The 19,441-nt window shown below is 35.1% G+C and overlaps 1 protein-coding gene and 1 long non-coding RNA gene across 17 annotated transcripts; both read left to right on the top strand.

Annotated features, from left to right (window-relative positions):
- The first annotated feature begins 346 nt into the window (after nucleotides 1-346).
- LOC108344222 (receptor-like protein EIX2) lies at nucleotides 347-3,541 on the top strand. The gene has a single exon (XM_017582688.2). It carries the CDS (start codon nucleotides 347-349, stop codon nucleotides 3,539-3,541), a length of 3,195 nt encoding a protein of 1,064 aa, XP_017438177.1.
- A 3,738-nt stretch (nucleotides 3,542-7,279) lies between these two features.
- LOC108345547 (uncharacterized) lies at nucleotides 7,280-14,987 on the top strand. 16 transcript variants are annotated; one of them, XR_008244943.1, is made up of 9 exons: nucleotides 7,280-7,800; nucleotides 7,948-8,066; nucleotides 8,495-8,634; nucleotides 8,769-8,832; nucleotides 9,253-9,326; nucleotides 10,242-11,907; nucleotides 13,483-13,639; nucleotides 13,731-13,815; nucleotides 14,650-14,987. It is a non-coding gene; the product is annotated as an uncharacterized LOC108345547 (long non-coding RNA). The 16 variants fall into 16 exon arrangements; XR_008244934.1 differs by having other exon boundaries at nucleotides 7,282-7,800; nucleotides 10,242-11,945; XR_008244936.1 differs by having other exon boundaries at nucleotides 7,291-7,800; nucleotides 10,242-12,713.
- Nucleotides 14,988-19,441: the final 4,454 nt, after the last annotated feature.

Genomic DNA, 19,441 nt, shown 5'->3' with positions numbered 1-19,441 from the left:
AAACAGTGTGTTAATTATTTTCCACATGGCCATCTACTACCGTTTCTTTTTTTAGAGACGGTGTTTCGGAGGCTGTCCAATAAACTCCTCACACACTGCATGATGGTCTTTTTCATTGCTAGTGGGTACCTTCAATAAAACATGTTTAATAAAGGGATGAGAAAATATGAATTATTGAGTATGTGAACGGTGGGAATGAATAGATATGCCAACCACCACCACTTTACTCTCCCAAATTCCTTATATAACCAATCCTTCGTGCTTCTGCCTTTCAAACTACACACAACTAAGAATTAGCTTAGAGGATCTCTGTTTTACTCTTATTTCATACCACAACAAATATATGATGACTCGTTTTCTTGAACGATTTTATGCACTTTTCCTGCTTTTCATGCATGCTGCAGGACCCGTCCTCGGATTCAACAATAGCTCTGAAATAAAGTGCATTGAGAGGGAGAGACAAGCACTCCTCAGCTTCAAACATGGCCTCGTAGATGTCCGTGGCATGCTGTCTACATGGAGGGATGATGAGAAGAGTCGAGATTGTTGCAAATGGAAAGGCATTCAATGTGACCATCAAACAGGTCATGTAACCATCCTTCGTCTCCGTGGTTCCTTTCCACAATATTTGACAGATGCAGTCAATATGACTTCACTGTTTGCCTTGCAAACTATTCAACATTTGGATCTCAGCAACAATTTTTTTATAGAGAGTCACATCCCCCAACTCATCGGCTCACTTACTAACTTAAGATATCTCAATCTCTCTAATTCTCATTTTAGTGGCAGCATTCCTACCCAACTTAGAAGCCTTACACATTTAAGGTATCTCGACCTCAATTATAATACTCTTGATGGGAAACTCCCTCGTCAACTTGGAAATATGTCACAGTTGAGATACCTTGATTTGAGTGGTAATTCATTTTCAGGAGCACTCCCTTTTCAGGTTGGGAATCTTCCTTACTTGCAAACTCTTAGACTTGGTGGTGATTTTGATGTCAAACCTAAGGATGCAGACTGGCTGTCTAATCTCTCTTCCCTAACACATCTTGCCATCGATGGTTTACATAACCCTGACTGGTTGCATATGATTCATTATCCAAAGCTAAGAGAGTTGAGACTAGTTGATTGTTCTCTTTCAGATACCCATATTCAATCTCTGTTTTATTCACGTTCCAACTTTTCCAATTCTCTTACCATCCTTGACCTTTCTTCTAATATGCTCACATCCTCAACATTTCAGTTATTATCTAACTTTAGCCTTAATCTTCAACAGCTTTATCTTTCTCATAATAACATTGTTTTCTCATCTCCAGTCCACTCAACCTTTCCTTCTCTTGTGATCCTTGATCTTTCCAATAATAACATGACATCATCGGTCTTTCAAGGTATTTTCAACTTCAGTTCAAAACTTCAAAATCTTTATTTGCAAAGATGTAGTCTTGGGGATGATAGTTTTCTCATGTCAGCTATTTCAATTACGAATTATTCGTCTTCTCTTGTCTCGCTTGATCTCTCCTTTAATCTATTGAAATCATCATCCATATTTTACTGGCTCTTCAACTCCACCACCAATCTTCGTACACTTAAACTTGATCATAACATGTTGGAAGGTCCCATTCCAGATGGATTTGGGAAAGTAATGAACTCTATTGAAGTTCTTGACCTCTCTGGTAACAAACTGCGAGGCGAGATTCCATCTTTCTTTGGGAACATGTGCACATTGCAGAGTTTATACCTCTCAAACAACAAGTTGAGTGGGGAAATTTCCCATTTCTTTCGGAATTCATCATGGTGCAACAGACACGTGTTTCAGAATTTGTATTTATCTTATAACAACATTACAGGCACGTTACCTATGAACATTGCATTGCTATCTGAGTTGGAGGGCTTGCTTTTGGATGGAAATTGCTTGGAGGGTGATGTCACTGAATCCCATCTTTCAAACTTTTCCAAATTAAGGTACTTACATTTGTCAGAAAACTCCCTATCTCTAAAAATAGTCCCTAACTGGGTTCCTCCTTTTCAAATAATAAGCTTGGGACTAAGATCTTGCAAGTTGGGTCCTAGATTTCCTAGTTGGCTCCATACTCAACGCTTCTTAGATTTTCTGGATATTTCTAATAATAGGCTTAATTGTTCAGTACCAAAATTGTTTTGGAACAACCTTCAAGATGTGGGATATTTGAATATGTCTCAGAATAATTTCACTGGTGCAATTCCTAATATGTCAATGAAGCTTTCCAGTACACCATTTATAATTCTGAATTCGAATCACTTTGAAGGCGAAATTCCATCGTTTTTACTACAAGCTTCAGAGTTGAAGCTTTCTGACAATAAATTTTCAGATCTATTTTCATTCAGATGTGACCAAAGCAGCTCTGAATTGACTTTTTTAGATTTATCAAATAATCAATTAAAGGGACAACTCTCAGACGGTTGGAAATCTATAGATCGATTGGTGTGGCTTGATTTAAGCAACAATAAATTGTCAGGGAAGATTCCTGTGTCCATGGGCAACCTCGTTATATTGGAAGTCTTGGTCTTACGGAACAATAACCTAACGGGTGAATTACCTTCAAATTTGAAGAACTGCAACAATTTAATTACATTGGATGTGGGTGAAAATATGTTGCTTGGTCCAATACCATCATGGATCGGAGAAAGTATGCAGCAATTACAAATTTTGAGCATGCGAAAGAATCACTTTTCTGGAAATCTTCCTAGTCAACTCTGTTATTTGGAGGATATTCGATACTTGGATCTTTCGAGGAATATGTTATCAAAAGGAATTCCATCATGCTTAAACAATTTGACTGCAATGATTGCAAACATAGACGTCTGGGGTGAAAGTTTTATAAATTTGGTTGATATGAATGGTATAACTTATGCAAGTTTTCCTTCCGGCGACTATACCCTTAACATAAGCCTAATTTGGAAAGGTGTGGAACAGGGGTTCAAGAATCCAAAGTTAAAGCTTATGAGCATTGATCTTTCAAGTAATAAGTTGACAGGTGATATACCAAAAGAGGTTGGATATTTACTTGGGTTAGTTTCTTTGAATTTATCAAGAAATAATCTGAGTGGAGAAATTCCTTCAGAGATAGGAAATTTAAGTTCACTAGAGTCGCTTGACTTATCAAGAAATCATATCAGTGGGGGAATTCCTTTCTCACTTTCTCAAATTGATTTTCTTGGCAAGTTAGATTTGTCACACAACTCTCTCTCTGGAAGAATACCATCAGGAAGACACTTTGGAACTTTTGATGTCTCTAGTTTTGAAGGGAATGTTGGTCTTTGTGGTGAACAACTTAACAGAACTTGTCCTGAAGATGGAAATCAGACAACAATAAAGCCTCAAGAACATGGAACAGTCAATGATGATGAAGATAATGCTTTCTATGAAGCACTGTATATGAGCATGGGGATTGGATATTTCACTGGATTTTGGGGCTTATTAGGGCCAATGCTACTTTGGCATTCTTGGAGAAATACTTATCTGAGGTTCCTAAACAGATTGACAGATGGTATATGTCAATAATATGCATGCCAAGTGTTGTTGGTGCTCTGATTACAAGAAAAAGGTATGTTAGTTATTTATATCAAAAATGGAATACATATTTAACTTACAAATTCAGTAATCACTATTTACAATAACACTTAAGGCTTTAACTAGTGTGTAACTTAGAGAGACGAAAAAAAGAAAAAAATAGTTTTCATGATTGAACTGTGTTTAATTTTGTTCAATAATCCAATGATAAAATAGTTATTTGTATCACATGTAACACCCCTTAAAGGATATATTAATAATAATAATAATAATAATAATCTTGAAGCATAAACCTTATGAAAGTGTTTATTTTTTATTTTTTTAATATACCACACATAAACAAACCATACACCCATCATAAGTTCATACATTACAACAAACCAAATCTTAATTGTTTCTTAAAATAACAAAATCAAACAAACATAAATAAGAAAACATTATGAAAATCCCAACAAGTTTTATTCCCGTCTCTCTCTCGAAGAGCTATTCCAATCCAGCTTTATCTGCAATACCATCTACTCCCGTACAAGTACGATCATCGTAGGTGGAAACCACAACCACAACATTTCAGGGTGAGTAACCAGAAATATCACATCATAAACCCATTACATATAAACTATAATAATCCCATGATTTAATATAAATCGACACACATAACATTGTAGACTAGTCTTTCATAAACAATGTCGTTTACTTGTAATTCGTCGTCATAACCTGCTCTCAATAACAGGCGACCCGAGCCGTCTTCCATCGCGACTTCAGACCTATTTCCCCGACTCCTCAAGGACTAACGAGTAAAAACATCAATACTACGCGTAACGATGCACTATACTCAACACGAGTCGAAGTCATTGGGCGAGACATTCACCTTCTCGCGCAGAAGAAGGTGACACTCGAATCTCAGTCCCACGCGAGACTAGTATAAATGCTCAAAAGACAGACGAAGTTACTAGTAAATAACATAGTGTATATACCACTTCCAACAGAATAAACGTGCTCAATCACGAATTCATACATATTCTCAATAACATGTATAAACAAACCAATATTGGATCAAGGAAATAACCAACAATTCTCAATAATTGTTTCAAAATACTCCACGGATTCATACATTATCGCCGAACGTTATTTTCAACTCTGATGCTGCCTGGACGAACGTTCTGGGTCAATCATCATCAAAGGCCGAACGCTGCCTATGGACACCAAACGTTATAAAACAGAGCCCCAAAGGACGAACGCTCAAGGTCAAGCGTAATCAGGTCGAACGCTACAAATCGAGCACCATAATAGATTGAGCATTATTTGGTCGAACGCTAAAAACGAGCACCACAGATTATATACTATTCGGACGAACGCTTAACCGAACATCTTACTGGATTTAACACTATCAGACCGAACGTTAAAACCGAGCACTATTCGAACGAACGTTCAAAGATTAAACCTAGTTCAAACACTACCTTTGACGAGCACCTCCTGAGGATTAACATCATCGAGAACGAACGCTCACAATCACAATTAAACCAAGACCGAACCTTCACAATCCAAACCTAAGAATACCAACTTAAAGCCGAACGCTCAAGATTGCTACCCAAGAATTCTAAGTTAAGAACGAACGCTTATACTCACTAATATCTCAATACCGAACACTCAAAATCAAACACTATTAATCCGGACACCATTAGGACGAACGTTTTGGTTCTTGTCGAACCCCTAGGTCGCTTTGCCGGACACCTAAAGTATTGCCGGACCCCTAGTTCTAGTGAGTTTCCACATCCCTTTGAGGTTCAAGCAAAGACCAAAGATGACTTTCTTTCCTTGCGTAGCAGTGCTTCCCACAATTCAAAACTACACTCCCAACCTATGATTTAGTATAGTATATGTATATTCCTCCACTCTCTCACACATAATATGGTTTATATAAGATGGTAGGGTTCTCAATAAGTCCTGCTCATGTTTTGTACGCACCATGCAACTTAACTATATGTTTCTTTTACTTAACTCTATAATCTATCCAAAACCCTACAAAACAAAAGAAGCCAAGCTATGGAAAAATATTTCAACACCTACTGCCGACAATGTCACCTTTAGAAATTCCAATCATGCAAAAAGAGGAAGCACAAGTACAAATCTATGCTCTCTCTCTCCTATCAAAAATATGAAAAGCCAAAAGCATAAAAAAAAACTTTAGAAAATTCCCTTCAAGCTTCTTACACTTTCACGTGCTCTACCCAACAAAGCCTTCTCACCTTTATTTTATTTTTATCACTATAAGACCCATACCTCCCCACCAATGAAAATAAAACAACTAGGAAACATTACTCAACCATTCTTTCAAACAATTTTCTAAAATTAAGATAACATTAGATCTAATTAATTTATTTTATTTACTTTCTTAATATTTTCATTACACAAACATATCATAATTAATTATTTAGTAACACAAAATATAGGAAAATAAAAGTATATTTTTATTTTAGACAGGTCTTACATCACATCACGTAACATATTTTATTAGATAACTTTTTTACGTTAAAAGAAGAATAACCAGTTTTTTAACTAAGATTTTTTAAAATGACTAAATTTTATTTGGTTGCTAGAAAGCATTATTATAATATTAATTTATTATCAATTTAAATTATTTAATAAAAATAATATAAAATTTTTTGGAAAAAATGTTTCATTTTAATTCATAAAAATTAAATTCTCATATTTTGATGAGCATATTTTATATTGTAGAATGAATATCATATATTGATAGTTTTTTTTAACATATTTATTCTAATTTTACAACATATAGTGTGAAGAATATATTAAGCTTTTTTAATCTTCTATAATATATATATATATATATATATATATATATATATATATATATATATATATATATATATTATATTAATAAAAATACATGTGTTATATATGTGTGTTTTTTTTATTATGAATAATTAATTTAATTTTAAAAAATAATTAAATTTAAATAAAGAGTCATTTTAAAAGATAAAGTTACAAAATAATTATTTAAATTTTAAAATGATTAAATTTAAATTAATAGTAATTTAAAGAGCAAATATAATAAGATAACCATTTCAATTTAATAAAACAGATAATGAAAAATGAAATTGAACAAAAGTTGTGAACATTTATATAACTATATGAATATATTTGCTTCTTCACTCTCAATATTTTTTTCTTTTTGCATTTATATGTTGTGCGCTTAGTACAAACATAATTTTGAGCAGACATTAGGAAAACACAATGGTCACGATATAACATATTTATCTTATTTTCAATAATTTATACGTATTTTTTATAGTGTGACTATTATCATTATTATTATTATAAAAGATGACGAGGAACATTATAAAAAATTGCTCGTTTTCTTTTTTTTAACGAGAAAATTACGTTATTGATACTCTTGTGATATAAAAAAAGTTATATTTATGGGAAATAGAGATATTATTTATATAATTTATTGAAACAGTTACTGTTTAATTATATGTAGAATTCAGATACTGAATTACATTCATTTACAATTTGACAAACACAGATACAATTCCGTCTTTATTTATGTTGTAATAAACGACATTAATGGTTGTACATTAATGGTTGTCGAAAATAACTGTATTCATATACAAGTGCAAGATATGTATTTATTGTTATCGTTTGAATGTTTTGATGTAAGTAATTTAAGTCAAAATCTTGTTTCTAGAGACTATGATTTGACTGAGTTGTTTTGCATAATATATTTGTAAAGATGTTTCCTTTTAATTCAAGTTCGTGTGATCCGAAGTCTTATCGTTTTATATTTTATTTTCAACATCATTTTTCCTACTTCTCACATCTAACATCTCTAAAGTATGATTGAAGATACCCATTTATTTCTAGTTAAGGGTCTTGTGTCGCAGAGAAAGATAATAATGAATACAGTTATTTTCGATAATAATGAATACAGTTATTTTCGATATTAATATGTCAATTCATAAATTTAATAAATTTATTTAAACATTATTTTCTCTATTTGAACGTGCTCCTTCTTTGGATTGAGAGACCATCAAATCAAAGATTCCTTGCTTAGACTCGTGTGGATACGATTGGAACGACAGTGGCTAGAGTAGCGGGTGATGGGAAGGAAGAAGAGGAATTTGATGGTCTAAGATGTGTCCTGCTTGACGAGGCAAATGACGACATTGCCATGCATGAGAGTAGAGATGAGGACAGAGCTGGAACTTTTGATGAACACGACGAAGATGGTGAGCCTAGAGAGGATAGCTAGGGTTTCGAAATCATTAATTTGTTCAAAGCTCAATTGATTTGTTTATCCCCAAAATCCCTAAGTCTTAAAACCCTAAACCCCTCTCTTCTTTCTTGTGATTGGAACACCCTGATTCTTAGCACAGAACGTTGCATTGTTAGGAGATTGAGATTGAAGCGAAGGCGCTGCGTTTTGAGAAGATTAAGGCTTCTGAAAGTTCAAGATTAAAAGTTTCCACGGGTGAAATTGCTATACAACCTCAAGGTTTTCGTTTTTCTTTGCTGTAGTTCAAGATTTTTCTCCCTTCAATGTCTTTGCTCAGCATGGTAATTATTTTCCATATAAGGTCAATAATAAATATTAAAACTTATGACATGTAGAAGGGTTACTTTTTTTGGTCAACTTCCACACTTAGCCGTGAATCAGATTCAAGTGATGAATAAATATTTCCTCTCTGTTAACAACCAGTATGTGGATTAAGAAGTCCATCTTTGCAAATGGGTAATTTTAACCATTCATGTCTATCTTCTATATTATGTAGGAACTCAGCATTGGTGAACTGGGTTGTTGAGATCTTTCTTTTTAGAATATCAATTTTCAACTTCTTGTTAGGAATTCTTTATTATTTTTTATCATCATTTCATTAATAGGTGCCTTCAATTTTGGGGTTTCTTTTTGTCATGTTAATACAGGGTTTCATCACAAATAATGAAAGGGCATTAGAGGAGCCATTTGTGGATGAAGAGGATAATTATAGCGGTGTTGCATGTTTGAATGTGATAGCAAAACGAATTGCTACAGTTTTTGCTTCTTTAAGAGGATTATTGTTGCGGTAATACTAGAGATTTGACATCTTCATTTCTTATTCTCAATGTTTTTTTTTTCTTTTGGAATGATGGAATTTTGACAATGAAGTTTCAATTTCCCTTGTATCCAAATATTTTCTGTGTCCTTTTTTTTTTGCAGATATTTGTTGATTTCCTTTAGAAAAAGGAACAGGACAAAAGCCTTTAAGGATTATATTTTATAGGTATGTATTTTTAATGTATGTTAATTATGATGCAGGGGTTACTTTTTTAAACATTATAGTTTGTTCTGTCATCCAACACGATTTGATTTTTATCTCTACAGTCATGTCGGTATCCAGGTTGAACATAATATATCTATTCTATGCGTAGCTTATGATTAGAATGATATAAATAAAGATATCCTTGATTTCTTTCTTCTATTTGTTTTTAGAGGCGGTTTGGTTTTTACTATTTAACCATTTAACCTATTTAGATTACTTAGTGTGTTTATAAAGAAATTTACTTATTGTGTTTCAGTTCAATCATTTCTATAAGAATAAGAATCAATTAAAAATGAAAAACGCTTTATCAGTTTTCTGTTAACTGTTCTAACTATATAGTATTTATAATTTGTATATTAATGCGGGTGCTTCTTGCTACAGTGATGAAGCGGTTTGAGATTGTAGAGCTGGTGGAGAATTTGAAGGCATCAAATAGTCAAATAAATTTCTTTTTGGTAATATTTTACATTCCAACATTTTATATGTACCAATATTTTACCCTCCACTTAATACTTTTTTATATATCAACTTTGCAATTAATTACTGCACACCCTCATATAGCTTTCAGAAAAGTAAAAGAGTAAACAACAGACAAACATAAATTATCAACTACATTCTTCAAGAGAAAAATCATGTTATCTTAGTAAATGTATATTTTTATTCTCATAAAGGTTGTTCCTTCTAGTTGTGTTCAATGGTTTATGGATAGTGAGTATGGCTTTCATCAAATGTGTCTCATTATTTGTAATATTTGTGAGATTATAATTATTAACTCTCATTAATATAATTTTAAGTTTTATATGATTAGTTGACTAATTAATTTCATATTTCATATGATACTCTAGAGTAAATCATAAGGTTTTAAAAATGAAAGAAAATTGTTGTGTTATTTTTCTAATTATATATTCTTATAACTAATATTATCTACACATTTATATTATAATTAATTTATTAATTTGATTTATGTTACTGGTTTGATTTTGAACCCAGTAAGTTATACATATTATACTATTTGCCAAAGAAATTAATTTTAATGTTTGAATACTAAATTAGAAATTAATGTGATTAAATAATTGATTAATTAAAGATAAAATGTTATTACATTATTTGTTAGCTCTAAAAATATAAATAATGTGAAGATGCAATATTAGAAAATATTTTAGTTATGACAAAAGCTTTGGACTTAGTCAAAGTTGTTTCGATTTTGATTATGGTGAAGAAAGTCAGTATAGTTGGTTGTCTATGTAGACCTACATAATTATCATAGTATAATATTACAAATCATTTTCTTATATATAAGTAGTAAATGTTCAAATTTTACTTTATTACCTTTACTAAAAAAACTTACTTGTATAATATTTTGTTTCCAGATTGGCAGTTTGATGTATCAGCCTCTACATTTTCGTTGTCTTCTATTGGTGGTGGTGATATTTACACGCTGAGAGTAGACTCATTAAAAGAACTTTTCAGAACTTATACCATTGAATCGACTCATTAAGGCTTTGGAGAAGTTTATATCTTCATCTATATCATCTATTGGTTTTTCTAAATTCTGTCTATTGTCAAATGATTATATCCTCAATATCTCATGATTCATGGTCACATGCGCATCAGTTGGTTCATTTATATATAGGAAGTCACCTATTGAGTAAGAGAATGAGTGTCATTGCAAATTAATATTTGTTTTGTTAAATAACAAAAAGTTGTTGTTTGTGACTGACATGCATTCGGTATTTTGGTTCTTTTTCCAATCCTTTTTTCTTAACTTAACGTTTATTTCTGGTCAATTTGATTTTTAGGACTTCATTTAGTATGACTTTTGTTAGATGTTAAGTTGAGTCACTACAAGAATGATTGAAATTACCGACGGTCATAATTCCTCGGTAATGTATAAAATCCGTCGGTAATTAACATTTACCGATGGCTTACCGACGGCCAAAATACCGTTGGTAAAAACGTTGTTGGTAAACTTTACCGACGGATTTTTGGCCGTCGGTAATTACCGAAGGCTTTTGGCCGTCGGTAAATCCGTTGGTAAATGTCGCGACCTGGTTCATCTTTTACCTCTTCCTTCGTCGCTGTGTAAATTTTGTTTTCCATTTCCACGAACTCCACCACCAAAACGGCATCACGCGAGTAACAAACTAGTTTCCAAAGTATCAAACAACCAATTTATTTTCAATAGTTAAAATTATAGTGAATCATGGAGAGTTTTTCTGCAATTCTCAGATTTGTAAGATAAATGTTTCTAATCGTTTCAATGTGGTGGAAAGAACGGTGGTAGAGGGCAGCGGTGGTGGAGAGAACGATGGTAGAGGACAGCGGTGGTGGAGGGAAGCGGTGGTGGAGGGCAGCGGCGGGAGGGCAGCGGCGGGAGGGTAGTGACGGTGGAGAGCAACGATGATGGAGAGTAGCGGTGGAAAGCAGCGGTGGTGGAGAGCAGCGGTGGTGGAGGGCAACGGTGGTGGAGGACAGCGGCAGTGGAGGGCAGTGACGGTGGAGAGCAGGTGGAGATTTCTTTACTGATTGAAATGAGAGGAGAAATACTTCGTTTACCCACATATATTGGCACTGGATGCGAACTGGTTTCGAAAAATTCTGATTTTTTACCGACGGCCAAAAGCCTTCGGTAATGTCATCCACGAAATAATGGGCGGGAAAAATCCCGCTCTTTTTACCGACGGCCAAAAGCCTTCGGTAAATCCGTCGGTAATGCACATAAAAATACCGTCGGTAATTCCGTCGGAAATTAAGATATATTGACGGATATTGATCCGTCGGTAATATTAATATTTTTTGTAGTGTGTGTTTCTGTTAATTGGGCTTAGCCCATTCTGTATTTAGGGTTTAACCCTTATCTAACTCGTTCCCTTAATTGTGTTATTTCTTTTACCAAAGATTCTGTTTGGTTGCAGGACCGGAGTTCGAAACACATGATTGGCACAGGATGTGAGTCTCATGGCCTATATCATCTCAGCCCTTCTCCACATGTTGGCGTAATCATGGAGTCACCATCCCTTCTTCATGCTCAATTAGGTCATCCCAGTCTTACCAAACTGCACACTACAATAAAAGTACGTATTAGCGAAGGCTTATTACCGACGGCCTTCATGCCTTCGGTAATGTATTAGTAAAATTGAATAGCGAGGGGCTTTTGCCCTACGGTAATGCCTCCGATGTTTTAAGTTCAAAATTTGAGTACATGTTGCTCAAATTCCCCAAATTTCCCAAAAGCAGAACTCTATCCCTTATTCGTCGAACTCACTCTTGACTTAGGGTTGCATCTTTGGTGGCAGTCATCTGGTTCGACGCTGTGGTTTGACGGCACGAGTTTGGTGGTGTGGACGCTGACGGAGGTTTGTTGCTGGGTGGCGCTCTTCCATTCCCTACTCTCTGTTTGAAGCGGTTCGTTGGTTTGAAGCTTGAGGTTGTCGCCCTAAGGCAGTTTGAAGCGGTTGCTGTTGTGGACGCTAACGGCGATTCGTTGGTGGCTGGTTTGCGGCTAGGGTTTGTGTTTTGGTCCTTGTGAGTGTTGCGATAGTGGTGGGGGTTGTTGAGGGTTGGCGTGTTGAGGGCTTTGCAGTGAAGTGGTGTTGGTTTGGCGACTTGGTTTGGGATTGGGTCGTGGATGTTGTTGTCGGAGATGTCAAGGCGGAGAAGGAGGCAGAGGGAGGATATCTGCTACGAAATCTCGCTAAAGAAGTTATTGTGGGAAAGATAGAGGAGTTCGAGCGATTTTCGTGGAGGTCAAGGAAGCGGAGGTACACTAGTGGGGAGAGATAATCAATTGGACCACAGAGGTTGAGGGAAGGGAGGAAGAGGCCCACCATTCTGTCTTTTGGGTTCCCTTCTCATTTGTCTCCCTTTATGGATTCATTCGAAGCTTTGAATGATTTGTTTCGCTCGTATTTTTTTTTTGTTTGGATGCTTTTTTATGCTTATTTCTCATTTAAAGCTCAAATTTTTATATAATTGATGTACTTGTGGCTGGTTTACATAAGTAGGTTACAGCATTCGGAGGCAGTTCGCCTTTGTGGATTGCGACGTTCTTTGTTCCCTTTGGATGATAGTTTTTGGATTTTTCATGGATGTTTATTTCTTAGAAGATTATGTGGGATTCGTTCTCGTGTTTTCCTCTGTTATTTGATATCTTGATTTTGTTTGGTATTTTTTTTTTCTTCTCTTTTTAATTCTTGGATGACATTTGGTTGGAGTTTTCTGTATTCCACTGCTTTGAGGAAATTTATACAACCTCGTTGTAGCTAAATGTTTCAAGGTCATATGTTCCCTGTCTATACAATTTTAACCCATTCTGATTAAAGGTAACTTATTCTGCTTCTATGATGGAAGTTTAGTTCCTTTCTGGTGACATTACCACTCTTGTGTCACTGGATGAATACTTTCTTGCAAAGTATTCTTGAATTTGTTATTCCTTAAGAAGATTTGTGTGTTACGGTGGGCCTAATATGCTGTTGTATGTTATGTTAATTTAGGGTTTTTGGTTTTGTAGTTTTAATTGAGCTTTGTGCATTTGTTGATTCTTTGGGTTATGCTCTTAGTTTTAACGCTTACTTTTTCATGGGTTAATTGGTTTAAGTTTATCTTTTCCAGGTTATGCTATCGATTCTCTGTTGGGGTATGCACACATCTGGGTTGCATTCCCTTGCCAAATGTTGGTTACTTTGGCGGATGGTTTTGTCCATGCCATGGTTCCCATTACAATATTTCTGGCAGAATTAGGAAGGGACCGACACTCTACAATCTAGAGGTACCATGAACATTACACCCTTAATGTTAGCCTGTCGTTGAAAATTTAATGCTTTCACTAAGAAAACACTCATTGGCTTGCACAACACTAGGTGATTTCTCCTAAAAGTGTAAGCAATGTTGTTCTTGATGCACCAGAGGCAGTGTTGTTGCAATTGCTTTGTCAAATTGTTCAAGGTAACTATTGTTCCTTGTTTTTTAATGTTTAATTAGTTGAGAAATTTACAATAACTTGTGTGCATAGGCACATCTATTTTGCATTTGCATTTTATGTCTCACTACTATCAGTTACTAAAGTGCTACTTGTTAGGATATTTGAGTTTATGTAGTCTCTTTTATATGAAGTAAATTACACTTGCGCCCTCAGTATTTATCTGAAATAAAGTTTCCCACGTTCTTCCTGGTTCCAATCCTCTTCACTTGAAAACAAAATGGACATCTCAAAGTTCAATAAATTGACTATGCTTGGTGTGTTTAATTTGAAAAGAAAGGTGGGATTTTAGATGGAGTGAGAAGGAAAACGTGGCATGATTTGGTATAAATGTGCTTAACTTCTCTCTGTTCAAAGTTTTAGACTAATAAAAAAAAATTTATGATAAATAAGGAAAACAAAACTCTTATATATATATATATATATATATATTTATATATATATATATATATATATATATATATATATATTAAGTCTTAAGGTTTTATTAAAAACTGTATTAAGTCTCTTTTAACTATTGAAAATGATTAACTAATTTTTTGTTCCAAAATCATGCATTTGGAGTAAAGTTGTTTGACTTTTTATTTGATGAACTTAAAGTTTAATAATCTTTAACAGGTTCTGCTACTAATAAAGTATTATATATTACATTATGTTCTTATAATTATTTTGGTATTAATAAACGTATAATAAACGATAAAAAAAGTTGAAGCTATAAATTTTGGTATTAATTAAAATGTTAGAAGGATTTGGAAACACTTTTACTTTCTCTTTTTATATAAGTGATTTTTTTGGTGCAGATGTTGCAATTTGGCTGCAAGGAAGGGATGAAACACTTGTTTAGTAAAAGGATGGGAAGGATTTAACAAGTCTTCAACTACTTTCCAAAATACCACAGATTTTTCAGAGCCCGAATCAGTTAGGTCTTTTTGAAGAGAATCTTCAGTTGTTTTCTTATTTAGAAGTAGATTTTAAATGTTTTTCCTATGTACTGAAGTGTAAGAAGTTGTAGTGTTGTAATTTTGTGGCAACAAGTATCTTATGTAAAACACTACAAGTTGTAGTGTTGTGGCAGCAAGTATCTTATGTATAACACTACAAATATATTATGCAATATCATTTGATATCTCGTTTTCAACTGTCCTTCTCCAGTAAAAATATCAGTGGTTAGTTTGATTTGATGTCATAAAAAACTTCATAATCTAAACTAGTGGAAGGAAACTAGGGCCTTTATGCTTTGGTAATTACGGAAGGCTTTTGCCCTTCGGTAATTACGGAAGGCTTTTGCTCTTCGGTAATTACCGAAGGCTTTTGGCCTTCGGTAATTACCGAAGGGCAAAGGCCGTCAGTAATGGTTTGCGACAAACGATTTATCGACGGGCAATTGACTGTCGCGAATCCGTCGGTAATGCTTATTACCGGCGACTTTTTTGCTGTTTCAGACGGATGTAGGCCGTCGGTAATGCCCTTTGTTTTGGTACTGTGCAGCAACTTGTTCCGAGTCTGTCCAAATTATCAAGTTTGTCGTGTGAGTCTTGTCAGTTAGGTAAACATACTCGTAGTTCCTTTCCTCGTAATGTTTCACAACGAGCGTCATCCCCATTTTCATTGGTTCATTCTGATATTTGGGGACCTAGTCGTGTTAAGTCAACTTTAGGATTTCAGTATTTTGTTACCTTTATTGATGACTATTCCAGATGTACTTGGTTGTTTCTCGTGAAGAATCGTTCTGAGTTGTTTTCTATTTTTCAAAATTTTTTCAATGAAATAAAAACTCAGTTTGGGGTTTCTATTCGCACTTTAGCAGTGATAATGGTCGTGAATACCTTTCTCAATAGTTTAAACATTTTATGGCTTCTCATGGCATTCTTCACCAAACCTCATGTGCTTATACCCCTCAACAAAATGGGGTGGCTGAGCGTAAGAATAGACACCTTATTGAAACAACTCATACCCTTTCATTCATGGTCAAGTACCCTCATGTTTTGGGGGTGATGCTGTTCTCACGGCATGTTATCGTATCAACCGCATGCCATCTTTCGTCCTAGAGAACAAAATCCCTCATTCTATCTTATTTCCTCAAGACCCTCTGCATCCATTACCTCTTAGAGTTTTTGGGTCTACATGTTTTGTTCATGATTTTACTCCTGGTCTTGATAAGTTATCTCCTAGGTCTCACAAATGTGTTTTCTTAGGATTTCCACGGTCACAAAAGGGCTATAAGTGTTTTTCCCCTTCCCTCAATCGTCATTTTATCTCTACTGATGTCACTTTTGATGAATCTTCTTTTTACTTTACACATTTATCTTCTAGTTCTGTACCTCTCCCTGTTACTGTTGATATTCCTCTTATCTGTGATCCTCCTGGTGATGCTCCACCCATTTTGTCTCCTCCTTCTTTAGACTCTCATTCACCACAGGATTGTCCTTCACCACCACCCCTTCAGGTTTATAGTCTTCGTCTTTGTCTCCCTCATGACTCACTTCCAGTGTCGCCTCCTGTGTCTCCTCCGGCTCCAGCAACTGAGTCTGACTTGCCTATTGCCCTCCGTAAAGGTATATGCTCTACCCGTAACCCTTCCCCCCATTATACTGTTCTTAGTTATCACAAATTATCTCCATCTTTTTACACTTGTCTCTCATCCATTTCTTCTGGGTCAATTCTTAAATCTGTGGGTGATGCCTTAACTCATCCTGGCTGGCGTCAAGCTATGCTGGATGAATTAAGTGCTTTACAGAAAAGTGGAACTTGGGAGCTTGTCCAATTACCATCTGAAAAGTCTGTTGTTGGTTGCAGGTGGGTGTATGCTATCAAGGTTGGCCCTGATGGCACAATTGATCGTCTGAAAGCTCGACTGGTTGCCAAAGGCTACACACAGATTTTTGGTTTGGATTATGGTGATACTTTTTCTCCAGTGGCAAAAATGACCTATGTTCGCCTATTCATTGCCATGACTGTTCTTCGACAATGGCCTCTTTACCAACTTGATGTCAAAAATGCTTTCCTAAATGGTGATTTGCATGAAGAAATTTATATGGAGCAATCGTCTGGCTTTGTTGCTCAGGGGGAGTCATCTGGATTGGTATGTCGTCTTCGCAAATCCTTATATGGCCTAAAACAATCTCCTCGGGCCTAGTTTGGTAAATTCAGCTGTGTTGTTCAACAATTTGGTATGTCTCGCAGTGAAGCGGATCATTTAGTGTTCTATCGCCACTCAAGTGCTGGATGTATTTACTTAATAGTGTATGTCGATGATATTGTTCTCACAGGAAGTGACTATCTCAGCATCTCTCAGATGAAACAACACCTTTGTCATCATTTTCAAACCAAAGATCTTGGCAAACTCCGATACTTTTTGGGTATTGAAGTAGCACAATCCAATGATGGTATTGTTATATCTCAGAGGAAGTATGCGTTAGACATTTTGGAGGAAACAGGGTTAATGAACTGTAAATCTGTTGAGACACCTATGGACCCTAACATCAAACTCCTACCAAATCAGGGGGAGCCTTTCTCAGATCCTGAACGGTACAGAAGATTAGTTGGTAAATTAAACTATCTTACTGTTACGCGTCCTGACATTTCCTTCGCAGTTAGTGTGGTGAGTCAATTTCTAAACTCCCCGTGTGAAGACCATTGGAATGCAGTTGTTCGCATACTGAAGTATATTAAAGGATCACCTGGAAAAGGTTTGCTATATGGCCCTAACACCGATACAAAAATCGTTTGCTATTCAGATGTTGATTGGGCTGGTTCCCCTTCTGATAGGAGGTCTACTTCTGGATATTGTGTCTCTATTGGTGGCAACCTGATATCTTGGAAAAGTAAGAAGCAAAGTGTTGTGGCAAGGTCCAGCGCAGAAGCAGAATATAGAGCTATGGCATCTGCTACTTGCGAGCTTGTGTGGCTTAAACAATTACTTAATGAATTGAAATTTGGAGATGTCACTCACATGACACTTATATGTGATAATCAAGCTGCTCTTCATATTAGCTCTAACCTTGTCTTCCATGAGAGAAGCAAGCACATTGAAGTTGATTGTCATTTTATTAGAGAAAAAATCATATCCGGAGATATCAAGACTGAGTTCGTTAACTCAAGCAACCAGTTGGCAGACATATTCACCAAGTCCTTACGAGGACCTAGAATTGACTATCTTTGTAACAAGCTTGGAACATATTATTTATATGCTCCAGCTTGAGGGGGAGTGTTAGATGTTAAGTTGTGTGTTTCTGTTAATTGGGCTTAGCCCATTCTGTATTTAGGGTTTAACCCTTATCTTACATTATAAATAAACCACCCTATGTGTATGCTAAACACATAAGGGAGGTTTCTCCTAATCTTCTTTACTATATTCAACAACTTTAATGCCTAAGGATGGTGCCACCATTTTATTTGTGCTAAACATATATACCTACCATGATATTTGCATTGCCATAATTGAGATACTTTTAAGTATAAACTTTTGAAATTAACTTTTGTTTTTTGGTTCAACAAATTGTGCAGCGTTAGAGTTCACTAGTAATTCAGCACTATCCGTATATAACTTAGTTATGTCATTTTTATATACGAATTTTTTTCTGAATGTAATTCGTATGTAACATCCTTTTATGTACAGATTTTGGACATTACATACAAATTTTGGCCTTATGTAATTGCGATTTTTCTTAATGGTACTGAATATGTAAATTATGAATTTCTTAATTTTTTGTCTCATAAAGGTATTGTTCATGAACTAACATGTGTTAACACCGTTCAACAAAATGAGGTTGCTGAAAGAAAGAATTGTCATCTTCTTGAAGTAACTAGAGCTCTGCTTAAACTATGTTAACTGTCACATATTTCATCAATAGGTTACCCACTCGTATCTTAAATGACATTAGTTCTATAGAGTCTCTATTGTCTTTTGTTCCTTCTTCTTCCATAATAATGAGTCTACAGTTGAGTCTTTGGATGTGTTGTTTTTGTTCACTCTCATCATCCTAACTGTGGTAAATTAGATTCCAAAGCTCTTAAATGTGTCTTTATTGGGTATCATTCTAATAAAAAATGGTACAATTGTTATCATCCTCAAAGTCGTCGTGTCTTTATCATCATGGATGTCACCTTTCATGAAACACAATCCTTTTATATAGTCTACTACTTCAGGGGGAGAAAACACTTGAAGTGGATGAACTCTCCTTCTTGTCATTACCACGTTTGTCTCTGCAGGATGTCCAAGACCTGAGCAATGAAGCTACCATAGTCCATAGTGAGGAAGAAGACAGATTTTTTGGCAACAAATATGAAAGAAGAAAACAACTCACTTCGACTCTCGAGCAAATAAAATTGTCTAATCTGGAGGTGAGGATCCTTGAAGATATCAATGAGGAGGAGGTAAGTATTACTGAGGATTCACTCATTGCATTAAGAAAGGGAAGAAAATCATGTGCTAAATATCTTGTTTCTCAGTATGTTTGCACTAACAATCTCTTTGATAAGCATAGAAGTTTTATTGATGCCACAAAAATTCCTACCTCAATTTAGGAGGCCATGAAAATTGAACATTGGAATCAAGCCATGAAAGAAGAGATGAAATGCATTAGAAAGAAA

Source organism: Vigna angularis, chromosome 8 (assembly GCF_016808095.1).
Source record: "Vigna angularis cultivar LongXiaoDou No.4 chromosome 8, ASM1680809v1, whole genome shotgun sequence".
Classification (NCBI taxonomy): Eukaryota; Viridiplantae; Streptophyta; class Magnoliopsida; order Fabales; family Fabaceae; genus Vigna; species Vigna angularis.
The sequence above is the reverse complement of the archived record's forward strand: the minus strand, read 5'-3'. Positions and strand labels throughout refer to the sequence as shown.